General features: G+C 41.4%; 1 protein-coding gene across 1 annotated transcript in view; it reads right to left on the bottom strand.

Annotated features, from left to right (window-relative positions):
* Positions 1–20,577, bottom strand: part of LOC129156316 (uncharacterized) — a 96,804-nt gene extending 76,227 nt beyond the window's left edge. Inside the window, exons 1-10 of the mRNA XM_070549647.1 lie at positions 20,545–20,577; positions 20,377–20,442; positions 20,168–20,299; positions 19,969–20,031; positions 19,729–19,881; positions 19,552–19,617; positions 19,357–19,473; positions 19,173–19,223; positions 19,032–19,094; positions 18,799–18,946 (exon numbers count right to left, since the gene is read on the bottom strand). Coding sequence (XP_070405748.1) covers positions 18,799–18,946; positions 19,032–19,094; positions 19,173–19,223; positions 19,357–19,473; positions 19,552–19,617; positions 19,729–19,881; positions 19,969–20,031; positions 20,168–20,218 — 712 coding nt within the window. The 5' untranslated portion in view covers positions 20,219–20,299; positions 20,377–20,442; positions 20,545–20,577. The remainder of the gene's footprint in view (positions 1–18,798; positions 18,947–19,031; positions 19,095–19,172; positions 19,224–19,356; positions 19,474–19,551; positions 19,618–19,728; positions 19,882–19,968; positions 20,032–20,167; positions 20,300–20,376; positions 20,443–20,544) is intronic.
* Between the last annotated feature and the right edge of the window lie 7 nt (positions 20,578–20,584).

Raw genomic sequence — 20,584 nt, 5'->3', positions numbered from 1 at the left:
AGGTTTTGAAAAAAGGCGGGGCTTTGGGAGCATGGCGAAATTCGCCATCACGCCATGGCAATACGTTTGCCTCTCATTTCTTCAATTATCGTGACATCGCCACAAAATGTCTGGTGAGTGATCCTAGTCTGACCCCCATTAGAAATGGGCATCTGAGATTTGTGGGCGTGGCCTATATTCTGAAATAGCGCCCCCTAGGACCATTAAAACTGTCAGCCCCAAGACAAGGTTTGACTGAGGATTACGAAAATTGGTACACTCATGTAGGGTCTCTGGCCCTACAAAAAAGTCTCTTGGAGCCAAGCGCAATTTCGCACAGGAGGTCGGCCATTTTGGTCCAAGTACTCGATTTAGTGGTTTTCGCACACGTTGTTTGGACATTGATGGCCCGTTGCCCTTTACACCGATCACCTTCAAACTTATGCTATGTACTTTTAAGTCAAAGGGGAAAAAATTCAACCGTCGGATTTTAAATAAGTATAAAGGTGTGGGCGTGGCTAAGCCTCAAACTTTGACCTTTCGCCATGACATTACTTGACTTAATAACTCCCATGTGCATGATCAGATCTAATTCAAACTTTGTCTGTGTGATCACTGACCACATCTCAAGACAACGACAATGTGGACAGCTGACATCACCTAAGCCCCGCCCCCTGACTATAGGAAGTCTATTGTTTTATGGTGAAATGCCCATATTTGTCCCCTCTAATTTAATGAAAATGACACTCAGGTCATACAGTGTCTTCATGATGTTTTAAAGACCATTCAGATCTGATAGCTTTCCAGAAAGGGAGGGGCTTTGATGCCATGGTGAATGCTGGCGTGACGCCATGACCTTACATTTGACTGTAACTTCCACAAACGGCCTCCGATTTGCCCGAAACGGAATATGGCAATGAACAATCATGCCCTTTAGCCAATGAGGCACAAACGGTTGGTGAATGTTATATAATGTCACCAAAGCTGACCTCAATGGGACTTTTCTGTAGTTGGTCACAGCGCCACCTAGATAACGTTATCCTTCGATAACTTTAAAAAACATGGTCAGAATAGCATTAAAGTTGGTCACTGTCATCACACCACCAGTGTGGTAAAGATAGAGGATTCCCTAGTGGTGAGGCATAAAATATAATGGTGGGCTCAAAGGGGATGCTGAGTCAGGGTGAGTTGCGGACAAGGTGGCCGTTAGCAGTTTCTGGTGTTGGGGTGGTCGACGTTTGTGTTCTGCGGACGTGCCCTGGTGCCCCGGGCTGCCGGCCAGGCCGGAGCGGCGCGGAGCTGCGAGGGCCGAACGACGCTGCTTGCAGCTTTAATTATTTTTTGTTATTCCGTGCCCCCTTTGAACAGCTTTTTGGGGACCTTAACATACCCCAAAACTCACAATATTTTGCACACTTGTCAGGCCTGGTGAAAAATTTGATATTTTAAAGGTCCCAAAAAAATCGCAAAGAAAATGGCTGAACAGCGCCCCCTACAAAGTGAAAAAAAACCCTCTCCATAAAGCTTAGTTTATCGTACAGTTATGAAATTTGGTACACTTGTAGTACTCAACAGTCCGCACAGAAAAGTCTCTTGCAACCATGGTCAATATCAAACAGGAAGTCGGCCATTTTGGGTTGAAATGGCGATTTTTTGCCGTTTTTGCCGTTTTTAGGGTCCGTTTCTGATTGGATTGCTCGATCATTTTTCGCACGATCGTCTCAAAAATTGTGTAAAATTGCTCAGAAGGGATGGGCGAACAAAATGAGATAAGGATTCTGAGTTTTCGTATATGTTGAAGGGGCGGAGCCAGGCCTCGAAGTTTGACTACTCGCCAAAAATATTTAAATTGCTATAACTTCATAACTGAATGGAATAGAGTTACCAAACTTTCTGTGGTCATTCGTCATCCACCCACAAAGTAAATTGAAAGGTCGGATGATGACATCACACAAGCCCCGCCCCCTCAGGACCAAAAAGATCAAGTTTTACTGTGAAAGGTCCCAAATTGCCCCATTTCACTTAATCACCACAAATTTGTAGCTGGTAACTCAAGACAAGTGGGGGTTGCTTGGCGTCACTTTATGGGAGTTTTCGGCAGAGGGCGGGGCTGTGGCGGCGCGGCGAATTCAGGCGTACCGCCTTGGCCTTACGTTTGCCTCCCATTTCGTCATTTCCAAAGATATCGTCACGAAACTTCTTGTGAGTGATCCTAGTCCGGCCCCCCAAAAGATCTGATGTGAACATCTGGTGGGCGTGGCCTATTTTCTGAAATAGCGCCCCCTAGGACCATTAAAACTGTCAGCCCCAAGCCATGCTTTGACTGAGGATTACGAAATTTGGTACACTAATGTGGTGTCTCAGGACCTACAAAAAAGTCTCTTGAAGCCAAGTGCAAAGTCGCACAGGAAGTCGGCCATTTTGGTCCAAGTGCGCGATTTAGTGGTTTTCACACACGTTGTTTGGAGAGTGATACTCCGTCGCCCTTTTCACCAATCACTTTCAAACTTCTGCTATATAGTCTTAAGACATAGAGGAAAAAATTCAACCGTCGGATTTTAAATAAGTATAAAGGTGTGGGCGTGGCTAAGCCTCAAACTTTGACCTTTCGCCACGCCACTCTTTTTTTCACAGCTCCTTATTGGACTCCTTTTACCCAATCACCAGGAATCTCTGGTAAATAGCAGCAGGCAAGTTGAGGTCACTTGGTCTCCAGTACTGGAAGGTTTTGCAAAAAGGCGGGGCTTTGGGAGCATGGCGAAATTCGCCATCACGCCATGGAAATACGTTTGCCTCTCATTTCTTCATTTATCGTGATATCACCTCGACCATTGTTGTGAGTGATTCTAGTCTGACCCCCAATAGAAAAGGTCAGCTTAAGTTTGTGGGCGTGGCCTATTTTCTGTATTAGCGCCCCCTAGGACCATTAAAACTGTCAGCCCCAAGCCATGCTTTGACTGAGGATTACGAAATTTGGTACACTAATGTGGTGTCTCAGGACCTACAAAAAAGTCTCTTGGAGCCAAGTGCAAAGTCGCACAGGAAGTCGGCCATTTTGGTCCAAGTGCGCGATTTAGTGGTTTTCACACACGTTGTTTGGAGAGTGATGCTCCGTCGCCCTTTTCACCAATCGCCTTCGAGCTTCTGCTATATACTCTTAAGACATAGAGGAAAAAATTCAACCGTCGGATTTTAAATAAGTATAAAGGTGTGGGCGTGGCTAAGCCTCAAACTTTGACCTTTCGCCACGCCACTCTTTTTTTCACAGCTCCCTATTGGACTCCTTTTACCCAATCACCTGGAATCTCTGGTAAATAGCAGCTGACAAGTTGAGGTCACTTGGTCTACAGTACTGGCAGGTTTTGAAAAAAGGCGGGGCTTTGGGAGCATGGCGAAATTCGCCATCACGCCATGGCAATACGTTTGCCTCTCATTTCTTCAATTATCGTGACATCGCCACAAAATGTCTGGTGAGTGATCCTAGTCCGACCCCCAATAGAAATGGGCATCTGAGATTTGTGGGCGTGGCCTATATTCTGAAATAGCGCCCCCTAGGACCATTAAAACTGTCAGCCCCAAGACAAGGTTTGACTGAGGATTACGAAAATTGGTACACTCATGTAGGGTCTCTGGCCCTACAAAAAAGTCTCTTGGAGCCAAGCGTAATTTCGCACAGGAGGTCGGCCATTTTGGTCCAAGTACTCGATTTAGTGGTTTTCGCACACGTTGTTTGGACATTGATGGCCCGTTGCCCTTTACACCGATCACCTTCAAACTTATGCTATGTACTTTTAAGTCAAAGGGGAAAAAATTCAACCGTCGGATTTTAAATAAGTATAAAGGTGTGGGCGTGGCTAAGCCTCAAACTTTGACCTTTCGCCATGACATTACTTGACTTAATAACTCCCATGTGCATGATCAGATCTAATTCAAACTTTGTCTGTGTGATCACTGACCACATCTCAAGACAACGACAATGTGGACAGCTGACATCACCTAAGCTCCGCCCCCTGACAACAGGAAGTCTATTGTTTTATGGTGAAATGCCCATATTTGTCCCCTCTAATTTAATGAAAATGACACTCAGGTCATACAGTGTCTTCATGATGTTTTAAAGACCATTCAGATCTGATAGCTTTCCAGAAAGGGAGGGGCTTTGATGCCATGGTGAATGCTGGCGTGACGCCATGACCTTACATTTGACTGTAACTTCCACAAACGGCCTCCGATTTGCCCGAAACTGAATATGGCAATGAACAATCATGCCCTTTAGCCAATGAGGCACAAACGGTTGGTGAATGTTATATAATGTCACCAAAGCTGACCTCAGTGGGACTTTTCTGTAGTTGGTCACAGCGCCACCTAGATAACGTTATCCTTCGATAACTTTAAAAAACATGGTCAGAATAGCATTAAAGTTGGTCACTGTCATCACACCACCAGTGTGGTAAAGATAGAGGATTCCCTAGTGGTGAGACATAAAATATAATGGTGGGCTCAAAGGGGATGCTGAGTCAGGGTGAGTTGCGGACAAGGTGGCCGTTAGCAGTTTCTGGTGTTGGGGTGGTCGACGTTTGTGTTCTGCGGACGTGCCCTGGTGCCCCGGGCTGCCGGCCAGGCCGGAGCGGCGCAGAGCTGCGAGGGCCGAACGACGCTGCTTGCAGCTTTAATTAGGCCCGAGCAGCGAAAGCGCTGCGAAGGCCTCTTGTTTTTGCTCTGATTAGGCCCGAGCAGCGAAAGCGCTGCGAAGGCCTCTTGTTTTTGCTCTGATTTTTGCTCTGATTATTATTATTTTTTGTTATTCCGTGCCCCCTTTGAACAGCTTTTTGGGGACCTTAACATACCCCAAAACTCACAATATTTTGCACACTTGTCAGGCCTGGTGAAAAATTTGATATTTTAAAGGTCCCAAAAAAATCGCAAAGAAAATGGCTGAACAGCGCCCCCTACAAAGTGAAAAAAACCCCTCTCCATAAAGCTTAGTTTATCGTACAGTTATGAAATTTGGTATACTTGTAGTACTCAACAGTCCGCACAGAAAAGTCTCTTGCAACCATGGTCAATATCAAACAGGAAGTCGGCCATTTTGGGTTGAAATGGCGATTTTTTGCCTTTTTTGCCGTTTTTAGGGTCCGTCTCTGATTGGATTGCTCGATCATTTTTCGCACGATCGTCTCAAAAATTGTGTAAAATTGCTCAGAAGGGATGGGCGAACAAAATGAGATAAGGATTCTGAGTTTTCGTATATGTTGAAGGGGCGGAGCCAGGCCTCGAAGTTTGACTACTCGCCAAAAAAATTTAAATTGCTATAACTTCATAATTGAACGGAATAGAGTTACCAAACTTTCTGTGGTAATTTGTCATTGACCCACAAAGTAAATTGAATGGTCGGTTGATGACATCACACAAGCCCCGCCCCCTCAGGACCAAAAAGGTCAAGTTTTACTGTGAAAGGTCCCAAATTGCCCCATTTCACTTAATCACCACAAATTTGGAGCTGGTAACTCAAGGCAAGTGGGGGTTGCTTGGCGTCACTTTATGGGAGTTTTCGGCAGAGGGCGGGGCTGTGGCGGCGCGGCGAAGTAAGGCGTACTGCCGTGGCCTTACGTTTGCCTCCCATTTCTTTATTTCTAAAGATGTCGTCACGAAACTTCTTGTGAGTGATCCTAGTCTGGCCCCCCAAAAAATCTGACGTGAACATCCGGTGGGCGTGGCCAATTTTCTGAAATAGCGCCCCCTAGGACCATTAAAACTGTCAGCCCCAAGCCATGCTTTGACTGAGGATTACGAAATTTGGTACACTAATGTGGTGTCTCAGGACCTACAAAAAAGTCTCTTGGAGCCAAGTGCAAAGTCGCACAGGAAGTCGGCCATTTTGGTCCAAGTACGCGATTTAGTGGTTTTCGCACACGTTGTTTGGAGAGTGATGCTCCGTCGCCCTTTTCACCGATCTCCTTCAAACTTCTGCTTTATACTGTTAAGACATAGGGGAAAAAATTCAACCGTCGGATTTTTCAAAAGTTGAAAGGTGTGGGCGTGGCTAAGCCTCAAACTTTGACCTGTCGCCACGCCACTCTTTTTTTCACAGCTCCCTATTGGACTCCTTTTACCCAATTACCAGGAATCTCTGGCAAATACGAGTAGACAACTTGAGGTCACTTGGTATCCAGTCCTGTTAGGTTTTGAAAAAAGGTGGGGCTTTGAGAGCATGGCGAAATTCGCCATCACGCCATGGAAATACGTTTGCCTCTCATTTCTTCAGTTATCGTGACATCGCTACGAAACTTCTGGTGAGTGATCCTAGTCTGACCCCCAATAGAAATTGAGAGATGCAGTTTGTGGGCGGGGCCTATTTTCTGAAATAGCGCCCCCTAGGACTATTAAAACTAACAGCCCCAAGCCATGCTTTGACTGAGGATTACGAAATTTGGTAACCTAATGTGTTGTCTCAGGACCTACAAAAAAGTCTCTTGGAGCCAAGCGCAAAGTCGCACAGGAAGTCGGCCATTTTGGTCCAAGTACGCAATTTAGTGGTTTTCGCACACGTTGTTTGGAGAGTGATGCTCCGTTGCTCTTTTCACCAATCGCTTTCACACTTCTGCTATATACTCTTAAGACATAGGGGAAAAAATTCAACCGTCGGATTTTTCAAAAGTTGAAAGGTGTGGGCGTGGCTAAGCCTCAAACTTTCACCTTTCGCCACGCCACTCTTGTTTTCACAGCTCCGTATTGGACTCCTTTTACCCAATCACCAGGAATCTCTGGCAAGTAGCAGTAGACAAGTTGAGGTTACTTGGTATCCAATACAGGTAGGTTTTCTTAAAAAGGCGGGGCTTTGGGATCATGGCAAAAATCGCCATCACGCCAAGGAAATACGTTTAACTCTCATTTCTTCAGTTATCGTGATATCGCTACGAAACTTCTGGTGAGTGATCCTAGTCTCACCCCCAATAGAAATAGCCACCTGAAGATTGTGGGCGTGGCCTATTTTCTTAACTAGCGCCCCCTAGAGCCATTAAAACTGTCAGCCCCAAGCCATGCTTTGACTGAGGATTACGAAATTCTGTACACTAATGTAGTGTGTCATGACCTACAAAAAAGTCTCTTGGAGCCAAGTGCAAAGTCAAACAGGTCGGCCATTTTGGTCCAAGTACTCAATTTAGTGGTTTTCGCACACATTGCTTGGAGAATGATGCCCCGTCGTCCTTTTCACCAATTGCCTTAAATCTTCTGCTATATACTCTTCAGACATAGGGGGAAAAAGTCAACCGTCGGATTTTTCAAAAGTTGAAAGGTGTGGGCGTGGCTAAGCCTCAAACTTTGACCTTTCGCCATTACATTACTTGACTTAATAACTCCCATGTGCATGATCAGATCTATATCAAACTTTGTCTGTGTGATTACTGACCACATCTGAAGACAAGGACAATGTGGACAGCTGACATCACCTAAGCCCCGCCCCCTGACTACAGTAAGCCTATTGTTTTATGGTTAACTGCCCATATTTGTCCCCTCTAATTTAGTCAACATGACACTAAGGTCATGCACTGTCTTCATGATGCTGTAATGACCATTCAGATCTGATAGCTTTCCAGATAGGGAGGGGCTTTGATGCCATGGTGAATTCTGGCATGACGCCGTGACCTTACATTTGATCATAACTTCCACAAACAGCCTCCCATCTGCACGAGACTGAACATGGCAATCAACAATCATGCCCTTTAGCCAATGAGACACAAACGGGTGGTGAGATTTGTATAATGTCACCACAGTGCCCCCTACACACCATTTAAACAGCAATAACTCCTACAGATGAGGTCGTAACTGCACCAAACTTGCTATGTGTCATCACACAAAGGCACTCAACACAATCCTGAGGTAATTGGTTAATATCACTTTAGCTCCGCCCCCTGACAGATATTAGGCCCTGAATAATACATGCATAATGCAATTCACACCAAACTGCATGCAAATTGTTGTTGTCAACCTACAAACTGCTCCATGGGATATTTTCCTAAATTTGGGACAGCGCCCTCTAGATGCAATAAAACCTTTGTAACTTCTAGAAAAAAAGCTCTAAGCTATATCAAACATGGTGGGAGTCATCACACAACTGCAATCAACACATGTATGTGCTCACTCATTCAAATCACTTTAACTCCACCCACTTACAACGTTTTGTCTCTAGATGACCCATGCAATGTTTGATTGATGCCAAATTAACAGAAAACCATCTTTCATGAGCAAAGATAACCTCAATGGGATTTTTATGTAATTGGTCACAGCACCCCCTAGATAAGACTAAAAGTTAATAACTTCCTAATACAAGGTCAGAATGGCACTAAACTTGGCTTGTGTCATCACGTGACTGCACCGAACACATTGATGTGGTTGTTGAATCAAACCCCTTTAGCTCCACTTCCTTTCAGCTCCCTGGTTCTAGGTAATACAAACGTCTGATTGATCCCAAATTAACAGAAAACCATCTTTGTCAACCAAAGATGCCCTAAATGGGAAATGAATGTAATCGGTTACAGCAGCCAAACCTAACATCATTCTTCAATACATTCAAAGATAAAGGCCATAATTGAATTAAACTTGGTTTGTGTCATCACTTCACTGTAACAGTTATAGGTCATCGTTGATTCAAAGACCTTTAGATCTTCCACCTTTTAGGCCTTTAGCTCTACATACCACACGAAACATCTGATTTACGCCAAACTAACACAAAGCCATCATTGCCTACCTTAGACGACATCAGTACTGCAATGTGGTGCTGCTATGGGATGAGCAAGCATGCGAGCGAGACATGTAGTTGAGGCAGCAACAGACGGAGCAGTATCTAAGACAGCTGCAACAAAATCACTAAGTCATAGCTACTGCCAATTATTATTCCAGCTGACCTGCTCATATTCAATGGTGGCAGAGGACAAATAGTTGTTCCCCAGATAAAGGGACAAGACACACGTATTGCAGGATGCAGCCAAAAAGCAGCAAACTAAAGTTTATTTCTGTCTAATATTTGTGAGGGAATGAGGGAGTCACATAAGAGGAAAATTAAGCCCCTTCCACTGTGCCATCTTCTCTACACAACAAATTATTACAGACCATCAACATTAAACTCCCAATTGTCAACCATTCTCCCATTCTCTCTAGCAATCATACGTGACTTAATGTGTCAATATGCATTTTCTGGGGGACATTCAGTCTTTAACGAGAGACAGCCAGTTAATATTATTATGATTGCATGTAACACATTATTAATATATACTTGACAGCTATATTGTAAATACAGACACAAAAAATATACACAAGCACACACCAATATAGTTTCATTTTGGGTTTCGCCCTGAACCTCTTTTGGATAAGCTGCCACTGTTTGTACTTTCTCCATCATGTTCAAGTTCAAGCATTATACATTACACTGTTATTTTATGTAATTTATAGTTGTAACAATTAAAACACTAACAGGTTTTACCTAAATTGTATATGACTAATAGGCTATTTGGAATTTTATGTGTAATGACATATTTAAATAATATAAGGTTTGTCTTCTTGTAAAATCATACTTGATAAAGTAGTCTGCACTATCAGCAGGGCAACACAGGGAGTCGAACCCCGTCCCAACAAGTGGGAGTACCTGTACCATTGCCTTTGCTTTTTTTGTGCAATATGACCAGGTAAAGCAAACCCTGCATTAAGAACAGCATCACAGTAAGCCGCTGAAGCTTTAACCACTACACTTTATTAGTTGTGAAAAAATTTAATGACAGTCCAATTGCAATTCAATTTGTGTTAAAATATGTGTTCAATACGTTTACGTATATTATCTAACTTGTTATGTTATGCAATGCTGTCTTATTGCAAGTAACGAAACCATAAACAATATTTTTTTTGGTTTTTTTGGTTTTTTTTTTTTTTTTTTTTTTACATTTCAGAACATATGGTACATGTTTGTATAATGTATATGAATACAGTATACAACAACTATATATATACACAACACACAGTAAAAAGCACTATATGATTTAAAAATCCCTACAGCCATTTAACACCACACATGATGCCCAGATTACCTATAAAAATCACTACGGCCATTTAACACCACGCATGATGCCCAGATTACCTATAAAAATCACTACAGCCATTTAACACCACACATGATACCCAGATTACCTATAAAAATCACTACGGCCATTTAACACCACGCATGATGCCCAGATTACCTATAAAAATCCCTACGGCCATTTAACACCACGCATGATGCCCAGATTACCTATAAAAATCCCTACAGCCATTCAACACCACACGATGCCCAGATTACCTATAAAAATCCCTACAGCCATTCAACACCACACATGATGCCCAGATTACCTATAAAAATCCCTACAGCCATTCAACACCACACATGATGCCCAGATTACCTATAAAAATCCCTACAGCCATTCAACACCACACATGATGCCCAGATTACCTATAAAAATCCCTACAGCCATTCAACACCACACATGATGCCCAGATTACCTATAAAAATCCCTACAGCCATTTAACACCACACATGATGCCCAGATTACCTATAAAAATCCCTACAGCCATTCAACACCACACATGATGCCCAGATTACCTATAAAAATCCCTACAGCCATTTAACACCACACATGATTCCAAGATTACCTATAAAAATCCCTACAGCCATTTAACACCACACATGATTCCCAGTTTACCTATAAAAGTCACTACAGCCATTTCCAATGACACATAACTATTATCACCACAAAGTACTAAAACCATTTTACGACATACATGATGACCCGATCAGGAAAAAAAGCTACAACTGTTTAAATCCACAAAAAATTCCCTGATGGTCACTAAAATATGTTGGCATAACAACTGCCTCCATTTCATAAACCTTTGATTTTATATAAACGTGATCTATTAAAGTGCCCCTTTCTGTGGTTGGATCTGTGACTATTTGGGCATAGCCTCTGTCAGTCACAATTTTCAACACCACAGATGACTTTAAAATGTCATCATTAAAATCCCCCATCAGCAATACGTTCTCACTTTGAGGCTCCAACCAATCAAGCAACTTTACTAAATTTGCTTGGAATACAGATAGAGGATACAAAGGGGGCCGATAAATTACAGCCATTAGTAGGTTTAAACTAACAAATTTGTAAGTTAAACACTCCAAGTTCACGTCTTGAAGCTTTAAAAGTTCAAAGGCCACTCCTTGTGCAGTATAGATGCCAACACCACCACGTTGTTGGTCTTGCAACGCCGCCAATGCCGCTTGATTACTAGTATACGATAAATGTCGTGGACAGTTGTAAAAACTGTACCCATCAATCTTTACCGTATCTGAACAGGCTGTAGTCAGCCATGTTTCTGTGACAGCAATACAACTTGGTTGCAAATGCCGTGTGCAGAAAGCCAAGTCTTTAACATGTCTATTCAAACTTTGGACATTCATTAAAAAGAAAGTAAAGACAGATGTGTTAAATCTGTCCCACTGTGTATGTCCACTCAGAAGTGGCGCCATCCTACTGACAGCAACCGTGATGTCATCTTTACAGTAGATTCTTTTTGCATCAAACTTCTGAATCGTGAGCCCAGAAAGAGTCGTGACACGACTAAGGGCAACATACGCTTGGCCAGGCGCAAATATTTTACTGAGACTGACCACAGCTGTGTTAACAGTCAAGCCCTGTACTTTGTGGACAGTACATGCCCATGCCAGTTTGAGAGGAAATTGACGTCGTAATCCACCTTTAACAGTGGCTTTTTCCTCTTCTGGTTCAATAGGTGTGGAACCAGCTAAATTTGATGACAAAGACTGGGAGGTTTTCCTCCTCTGCAAGCCTACACGATGGTCATCAAATTGAACATAAACCTTTTTAGGAAAGGTGTCATTTTCCTGCATTATAATCTCCGTCACAATACCACAGACCCCGTTTACCAAACCATCGGCAACATCCACATTTTTGCACAACATCACACGCGCACCCTTACCCAACAACAACTCTTCAGCCAAATTTGTGTTCGAAGCTCTAGCATGATTACCTTCCAACAACTTCAGTTTGCCAGTTTTTTTATCATTAACATAATCTTTGGCTTTAAATGATATATAATCAGGACAAGTCTGACATAATTGAATAATATTGTGCTCATTTACTTGTTTATTCGTCGCAAATATGTGCAAGGCTGAGCTCACCTCACCTGTTTCACAAGTTTTTAGAATCTTTAAATCCTCAGGTAACAGCGGTTGACCTTTGGAATGAGTCCTAATCCTATTTAACAGCTGGGAAAACACTGCATCTTTTTGTCTAACTATCTCTGTTAATTCAACAACCTTAAATAGATCAGTCCATATGCTGCTACCTACACCATCAGAATAGAGTGGTTTCCCTTTAACAGGAGGTAGCTGGAAAAAATCTCCAACAGCCACAACACTGACGTTTCCATAAGGTGAAAAGTTCCCCGTTTGTTTAATCTGCCGCAATCTACCATGGACATAGGATAAGAGGTTGTGATCTACCATTGATATTTCATCTATAATGAGAAGCTGGAGATCGCAAAATCGAGAACGCAAAGAATTGAGCTTCTCTTCACCCAAAGGAGTGTACGGTAAGCGTACATCCTTTCCTATAGAAAATGTTGAGTGGATTGTTGTGGCCTCCAAATTATATGCTGCTATACCTGTGGGAGCTGTTAAGAGCACACACGTGTTGTCGGGATGTTTACAAGTAGGTGAGAGTAATCTTTTAACTTCATACTCTATCGCGCGAATCAAGTGACTTTTCCCTGTGCCCGCACCGCCAGTAACAAAAATATGCAGTGGTTCAGGATTAACGCCATTAACTTTATCTATACACCACTGCCGGATCTGATTAAAAACAGAAAACTGTTTCTCATTCAAAGATCTAATTAATGCCAGGCCTTCAGTTCTACTCATGACGTTTCTCTTCTCTAATCGTCCAATGTCTTTAGATGACGGAGCTAAATCTGGGATGATTTCTGGGTCATCGTTTACCGTTTGTGAGCTCTCTTTTAATATTTCCACACATTCCAAACGCTCAACCTCCAACTCTGGACACAACTCACACCAAGCATTCTCTAACATTGCATCACCAACAATATTGTCCACAGCCTCCAAACGATCAGATTCCATTTCATATTTACCCCGATTTAAATCTACAACAGACTTTACAGAACGGTTTGCTCCATCAACAAATCTAATAAAACCGGTTCGGTAAAACTCCTCAAATGTTTCACAGGTTGAAGGCTTAAGTTCAGTATCAAAGCGATGTGGCAGAAACAACTGCAACATGCTTTGATAAAACTTCTCTGGTTCTCTGGTTTCAGAAAAACGGGCGTAACGAACAACGGCTGGCTTAGTCCGAGTTCTTTTTGCGACAAATCCGAAATCACTACTCAACTGTACGGGGTTTTTACATTTCTCGTTTTTACTCAAAACACGATATTCTGAAGCAAACGTCGCAAGGCACATGTCATTAAATGTATCATCATTAGGTCTGTTCTTATAACGGTCAGCTATGCCGCACATCCACATGTCGTCGGTACTGAGATCCTGTGACATTGCCTTTTGTCTCAAAACAGCAATGGGTAGACTCATTTTCACTACATTATCACCAGTGGGAACAAAAACTACTTTTCTAGAACACTCTTTTAGATGCATGTTGGTTAGTCTGTACACAGCTTCCTGTGCACAAACATCTCGGTTATGAAGATAAACATTTCCGAGTGTCTTCAAAGCCTCTTTAGCACTAACATTATCTTTAGCTGCTTCTCTTTGAGAATTAGCAAGCAGAAGGCCAATTTCCCGCTCGCTTTTGGACATATAAGATACTATATAAACACAACACGCATAAGCATCTACACAATATTGGATATCAATATTAGCATTCCAAGCTTTTAACAGCAACCTGCTATACTGATTAATCCATATCTCATCAACTTGCCTCTTCAAAACAACATGTGTATTTCTACAAAATCGTTTATAAGCCGTTTCAAATAATTCCTGGCTAATCCCCAGGCCTCTAAACAGATCTTCCACACTGGTATATGGACAGTCGTCACTAGAAATTGCAGTCTTTACTTTAGTTAAAATGGCACTAGCTACATCTTTGTCCATTTCTTGTTTACGTGATTTATCTTGACACAAACAGGGACACTGCACAGTAGAATCGGTTTTATCGCATTTACAAGTCTTTGCTGCATCTTGATACTTTTCACCACGGCTAATAAAAGTTCTAGTAGATGCAGGTCGTGGAAAATTAAAACGACAAACAGTATTTTTCTTTTTACAAGTCTTTGAATGTCGTTTTGAATGTTGCTGCACAGATGAGACTACTTCAGACAGTGAATCTTCTTCAGGAGGGAGTTCACATGTCACATATTTGTCAATGAATGCAGTGACCTCCTCATCTGTGTTCTTGTCTAAAACTGGAGCACCAGAAACCCAAAACAGACAATGACAATGTGGAGAACCACGCTGCTGGAACTCAACACGATAATAGTAATCTACAATCTTACCGATGGGATTGGCAGGAGACATAAGAACTTCTCTTAAGAAGACGTGCCATCGAAAATCAAACATTCGAGCAGCAGTGACAGGATTTCTACGCAGCAGTTCACATTTATCAGCCCACTCCAGCTGTTCCACTGTCTGTGTTCTGCCTTCCTGTCTCAAAATACTGTACAGGAGATTAGTCCATCTCATATCTGCTGACGAAAATGATGCAAACCATGTAGGTTTGCCCAGCATTCTAACACATGCCAGCAGGTCGCGTTGTGCAGTCTGCCAAAATGCAGGTGTGCCCCGAATGGGTTTGAGGAAACGATACCCATCATCAAACTCCAACAGCTTATTTAAGGAATCCTGATCCTTTACCAAATTACGCAAGTCATGGGATTCACCACTTTTACCTTTACGCAGAGCTATAGAAACTTTAGACACAACCTGCTCCAGTTCAGACATGTACTGCGCAAAAAAGATATATTCGACATTATGAGCAAATCGCCCATCAGCGTGAAGAAGTCTAGTGTTAAAATAACGATTCAATGTCAAATTATATTGCCGGCTTTCGTGGTATGTTTTTGATCCTGAAGGAAATAATACAGGGAAACATTTTGCCTCATTTGTAATATCAGATAGCAATTTCACCGGATTATTACCTTCACCAGGAGCTACATTTAACACGTTGTCAACATACTGATCTAATGCTTCTTGTCCTATATCCACTGGCATGAGACAGGTGTCCTGAAACATACAGTGTTGCTGTCGATCATGCAGCAGTTCGTCTTCATCCTCTTCTATGCACGCACCCTCATCTTTATCAGCAACACTATCCTTTTCCGATACAGAATGGTCATCCACACGAGAAAATTCATTAATCCACGCTTCATTGAACTGTACATCTTTGTAATGTAAATTATGATGTTTTAAATACTGAAGAGCTTCCTGGACATGCACTGCGTCAACATACTGATAATCATAATGGCCTTTATATGTTAATTTACGTTTTAACTTTACAGGTAATAAAGACCCCTCCATGTTGGTGCGTGGTAACAAACTGCACGTTTCAACTATATTTGCTGGTACACAAGTTACAGGACCATGAATTCCATTCTGACCACCTTTAGGCAGAGCCAACATTTTCATAAATGGTATATTTAAAGCTATCAAATGTTGCTCTAATGTATTTAATCGTGCCAACTGAGGTGGGATGGGATCAACAGTCAGTTTGTTGATTGAACTCTGTGGAGGTATTTGACATTTGTTAATTTTATAATGGCAGGTGTAACAGATATACAATGAATTTCTAGATGTATTGAAAAACTCACATGGTGACTTGCAGGCACTGGTGCATCTATGCACATAATCTTCACTTATACATTTATCTGCTATAAGTGACATTTCTTTGGTTTTTTTATAATACTCTTTGCGACAATTTAAGACCTGATGTTTAAATAACAATCGAGAGCACACACAACACACAAAATCAGGTCCATCTTTTACCTTCTCCAAAAATTGCTCAGTGACAAAATCAAAGTGTTGTGACTTTAATTTAATCAGCTCTCGTTTGTGCTTTGTACTTTCTATTAATCGGGTTTTATGTTCAACTTTAAGATACTGCCTTCTACTCAACTCTCTTACTTTTTGTTGATGAGATAAATTATGGTGGTATTCATGAATACTCCTCCGTTTAACTCTTTCTTGATGAGGCAAATTATGGTGGTATTCATGAATACTCCTCTGTTTAAGTCTTTCTTGATAAAGCAAATTATGGTGGTATTCATGAATACTCCTCTGTTTAACGTTTTCTCTGTAAGACAATTTATGACGATAGTTATATGAACTCATCTGTTTAACTTTCTGTTTATGTGCAGAAACAAATTTGTATTTAAATTTGCTGGAGTTGATTTTTGTCATCCTGTATTCAAAACTTGTCTTATATAATTGTTGGTACTGAGTTTTAACTTTTTCATTAAATGTATTGTCATTTCTATATAGAAAGGCTTTTGTGAAATACCTTTTTTGTTTTTTATATTTAGACAAAACTTTATTCATTTTGATACTTTTAATGTTTGGGTCAGCATTTAACTGCTTTTTTGTTGATCTTCTGCACCTGTTTACAGTGTCTGACAAAGACTCAACTCTACAAAAACCCAAACATGTTTCTTTGTCACCCTGCTTAGTGCAAATAATAGGTTTAAAAATATTATTATAGTTTGACAAATAAAGTCCCTCAATGATGAAATTACTGGATTTAGGGCTATATTTGATCCACTCAGTGCCATTATTAATAAATATGTGCACGCCTAACATATTAGCTGCAGCCCTAAATTCTACTTCTGTAGCACAGTGACCTACATACTTCATCTGGGAGTTTTCAATATATTGTGACACAGAAGCATGTTTTCCCAGGAACTGTTGACACTGTTCAGTATTTTTTAACATGTATGAAACAACAGAAAGTCGGACCTTACGATGGCCTTTCTGTGACCCACTAATTGAATGAGCTACAGCTCTGAAAAAACTATTACCATCTTCTACAATATCCTCTGTCTTACACACATTTCCTAAAGTCCCACATGGTGTAGAGTCTTGGGATGTGTGTTTGTCATAATCTATTTTCAACATGTTACAAAGAGTTTTACAAACATCTGCAGACAGAGGAGTAAAAGCATTGGCATGATCAAAGACACGGGCATCATGTGCTTCTATAGAAGCAGACACAGGTTTTATGGTCTCTAACCGATCCTTTAAAGGTTCAGTTGCAGCTTGTCGAGTGTTATATTTTCCAGAATCATCATCTACAGTCTTGCAATACCCATAACATGTTTCCATGTTAGGCTGTTTAACACAAACGACGGTCTCATAATGGTTACCATTACAATTTTGTAAATAAACACCTTGATTAGATATGCTGCTGTAGGAGCTGTATTCAAGCCATTTATCATTACAGTAAGTGAAAATGTTAATGCCAAAATAATCAGCGGCAGCTTGAATTTCTACCTCAGTTGCCCAGTTTCCTACATATTGCATCCTAGACGAGTTAAGATAGTGTGGAACCGAGGAATACTCACTTCTTAAAATACTTTGATATGTTTGAGGATTCCTTTTTAACTGGTTTACCACAGCGAGCCGAAATTTTCTATGATGTTTCTGGGTGCCAGTAACAGCTCGACTTACTGCCCTGAAAAAACAGTTTCCATCACCCACTATTTCCTCATTCACACATGGTACACCCAACTCACCAACACCACAACAAGCATAATCACACTTTTCATACTCCACATTCAACCGTTTACACAGAACCTCTGACACATCACTAGAGATGGGATCAAACTGCAAAACCTTTGTCGCAACATCACTAACAAAAACAACAGAGTCCATATCCTTAACATCATCAATCTTCGTCCTTTTGCATGCTGTGGATGTGGATGACCTTTTGCGCTTCTCCCCTTTGGCCTTCGTGGGAACTGCGCTTGTTTGTTCAGATACATTTTTAAATGTGTCCATCTGAACAATATCCACTCCAGTGATCTCAAATGACTTCTGAGATCCCACTAGTTTACTAGCAAACCTCTGAAAATGTTGAAAAACATTATCAAGGTTTGCAAAGTACACAACTACACTCTGTCCTGTCGGGTCTACCATGCTGTCTGCAGAGCGTGCATGGGAATCTACTACAGCATAACGTCCATTATCACAAATGATAGCGCAAGTATTGCCACTTAATGTCATAATGCAAGTTTCATGCTGTGTGCACATCTTCTGCAATCCATCCAGGAGAGGAGTGTACACACCAGCATCTATTAACTCGCCTTCAACTACATCTACATCTCCTGAAACAAAATCCCCGTAAACAAGCTTAAAACGCTGTTCTTCTATGTCAATTTCCTTTGGCAAGTCTGGAACAGAGAGAAACTCATGTCCACCTCTAATCTTTTTGTTGTCGCGCAAATCTGTGTACAGCTCATTTCCTAACTCAACAACGTTATCCAACACGGCAAAGTCCCAAGAAAAAACACTCTTCTGTTTGTGCTTTGTTAAAGCAACAACAGTAATAGCTGCACACTGAACTCCCCCATATTTAAAACGCCTATCGCCCTGGTGAAATGATCCTAGGATAGAGTCTAAACGTGTATCATCCTTGTGTAAGATTGTATCATCTTCATCAAAATTATTTACAACAGAACTGCTTGAAGGTTCCTGAACAGTTGTCTCTGGAACTAGAGATGAAAGCAAAATCTGTGAACGCATGCAAGAAGGGGTGTTAGTGGACTGACCTCTGGGTGATGCATGCACGTGATGGCAATCACCCTTCTGGCCAGAAGGAGGCATCACAGCATGAGCAGCACCAGACCCAGAGACAGACCCAGGACAACCAGATGCCTCCTGATGGTGGGGTAAAGGCAGCTGGTCACAGTCCAACACCTATATAAAAGAAATTAAAGGGCAATACATCCTAAACACCATCAAGATTTGTTTAGTTTTTATGTTTGAAACACACACTTCTTACCTCCTTCCTAAAATGAACAGACTCCACGTCTGCAAGAGGATTTATGCAAGGTGGGAATGCAACCTATAATTCAAGAACAACAACAGTTAACAAAAATAACACCACAATGTATTTGTATGGCAGATAATTTAATGAATCAACCTCCTGCTGGACACGCCTAGCTGCTTTCTTAAAATGTCGCACAGACGTAGTCTACAAACAGAAAATAATACGTTTAAGTACAATACTTTCAAATATACCATACAGACAGCCCATATTACAAACATCAGGAAGTACATTACACTTAACATTAGAAGATAATAATAAACATTTACTTTGAAGTTACCTGTATGTCTGTGGGACCATCTGAACCAGCCGATGGAGCAAGTGTGTCCATGGCAACCACATTGTCAGGTGAGAACTGTGGGATGGAACACTCCGTCACAGCCACTGGAGTGCCAATCTATTGAACAAGAATGACCAGATATTACCATCTATATGGAAATAATCTAAAAAAATGTAATCAAAAACATTCACTAACTTCACCAAGAACCACTCCTTTCTTGGGGGAATCAGAAGCGTGTTCAGACTCCCCTGAATGGTTCCTCTGTAATGATTAAAAATAATAATAATAATAAGCACATTGAAAGGCATTACTAGCAGTGTCACCTAAAGTCATACACTTTTAAGAATATTTATACTTTACAAAGTATCTTACCATCCCATCAGGTCTCACGGGTGTCCATTGGGAAGGGGGTGGAGGTGTAGTGGTTTCCACAACCTTCGCAACAACGCGTGGCACATTACTTGCCGTAACTGGATGAGACACCTGGCGCTGCACCAGTGGCTTTGGTGAGGATGTCTCCAAGAACTGAAGTAATTCACAACAGTTGTATGATCACTGACACCATAATGTATTTGTGTGCAAGAGTCTTTAATTAATCAAACAATTATTTACCCGCTGCTTTACTGGCCTGGGCTTCAAGACAGCAGGCTTCTTGCGATGTCCCACAGACGTAGTCTACAAACACAAAAGTATTATTTTTTAGTTTAGTGTAATACTTTTAAAAATGACATACCGACAGCCCATATTACAACCATCAGGAACACCATTACACTGTACATTAAGAGATAATAAACCCTTTGTCTAAAGATACCTGGATGTCTGTGGGGACATCACCAAGAGCCGATGGAGCTAGCGTGTCCATGGCAGCCAGAATTGTAGGTGAGAACCTAACGGGATTCAGGGGGATGAAACACTCCTTGAAGGCCACTGAAGTGTCATCAGTCTATTGAAGAAAATTCACCACATATTATCATCTAATCAAAATTCTTTGAAAAAGATAAATCAAAAACATTCACAAACCTCAGAAAGAACCACTCGTTTCTTGGGGGAATTAGAAGCCTTTTCAAATTCCCCTGAATGGTTCCTCTGCAATGGTAAATAAAAGAAAACACATTTAGAAGCATTAGTGGCACAGCTGCTTAAAATTATAAACATTTTACAATATTTATACTTTATAAAGTGTCTCACCTTCCCGCTAGGTCTCACGAACGTCCATTCGGAAGGGCGT

The sequence above is a fragment of the Nothobranchius furzeri genome, chromosome 3 (assembly GCF_043380555.1).
Source record: "Nothobranchius furzeri strain GRZ-AD chromosome 3, NfurGRZ-RIMD1, whole genome shotgun sequence".
Taxonomy (NCBI): Eukaryota; Metazoa; Chordata; class Actinopteri; order Cyprinodontiformes; family Nothobranchiidae; genus Nothobranchius; species Nothobranchius furzeri.
This window is presented reverse-complemented; position numbering and strand designations above follow the sequence as displayed.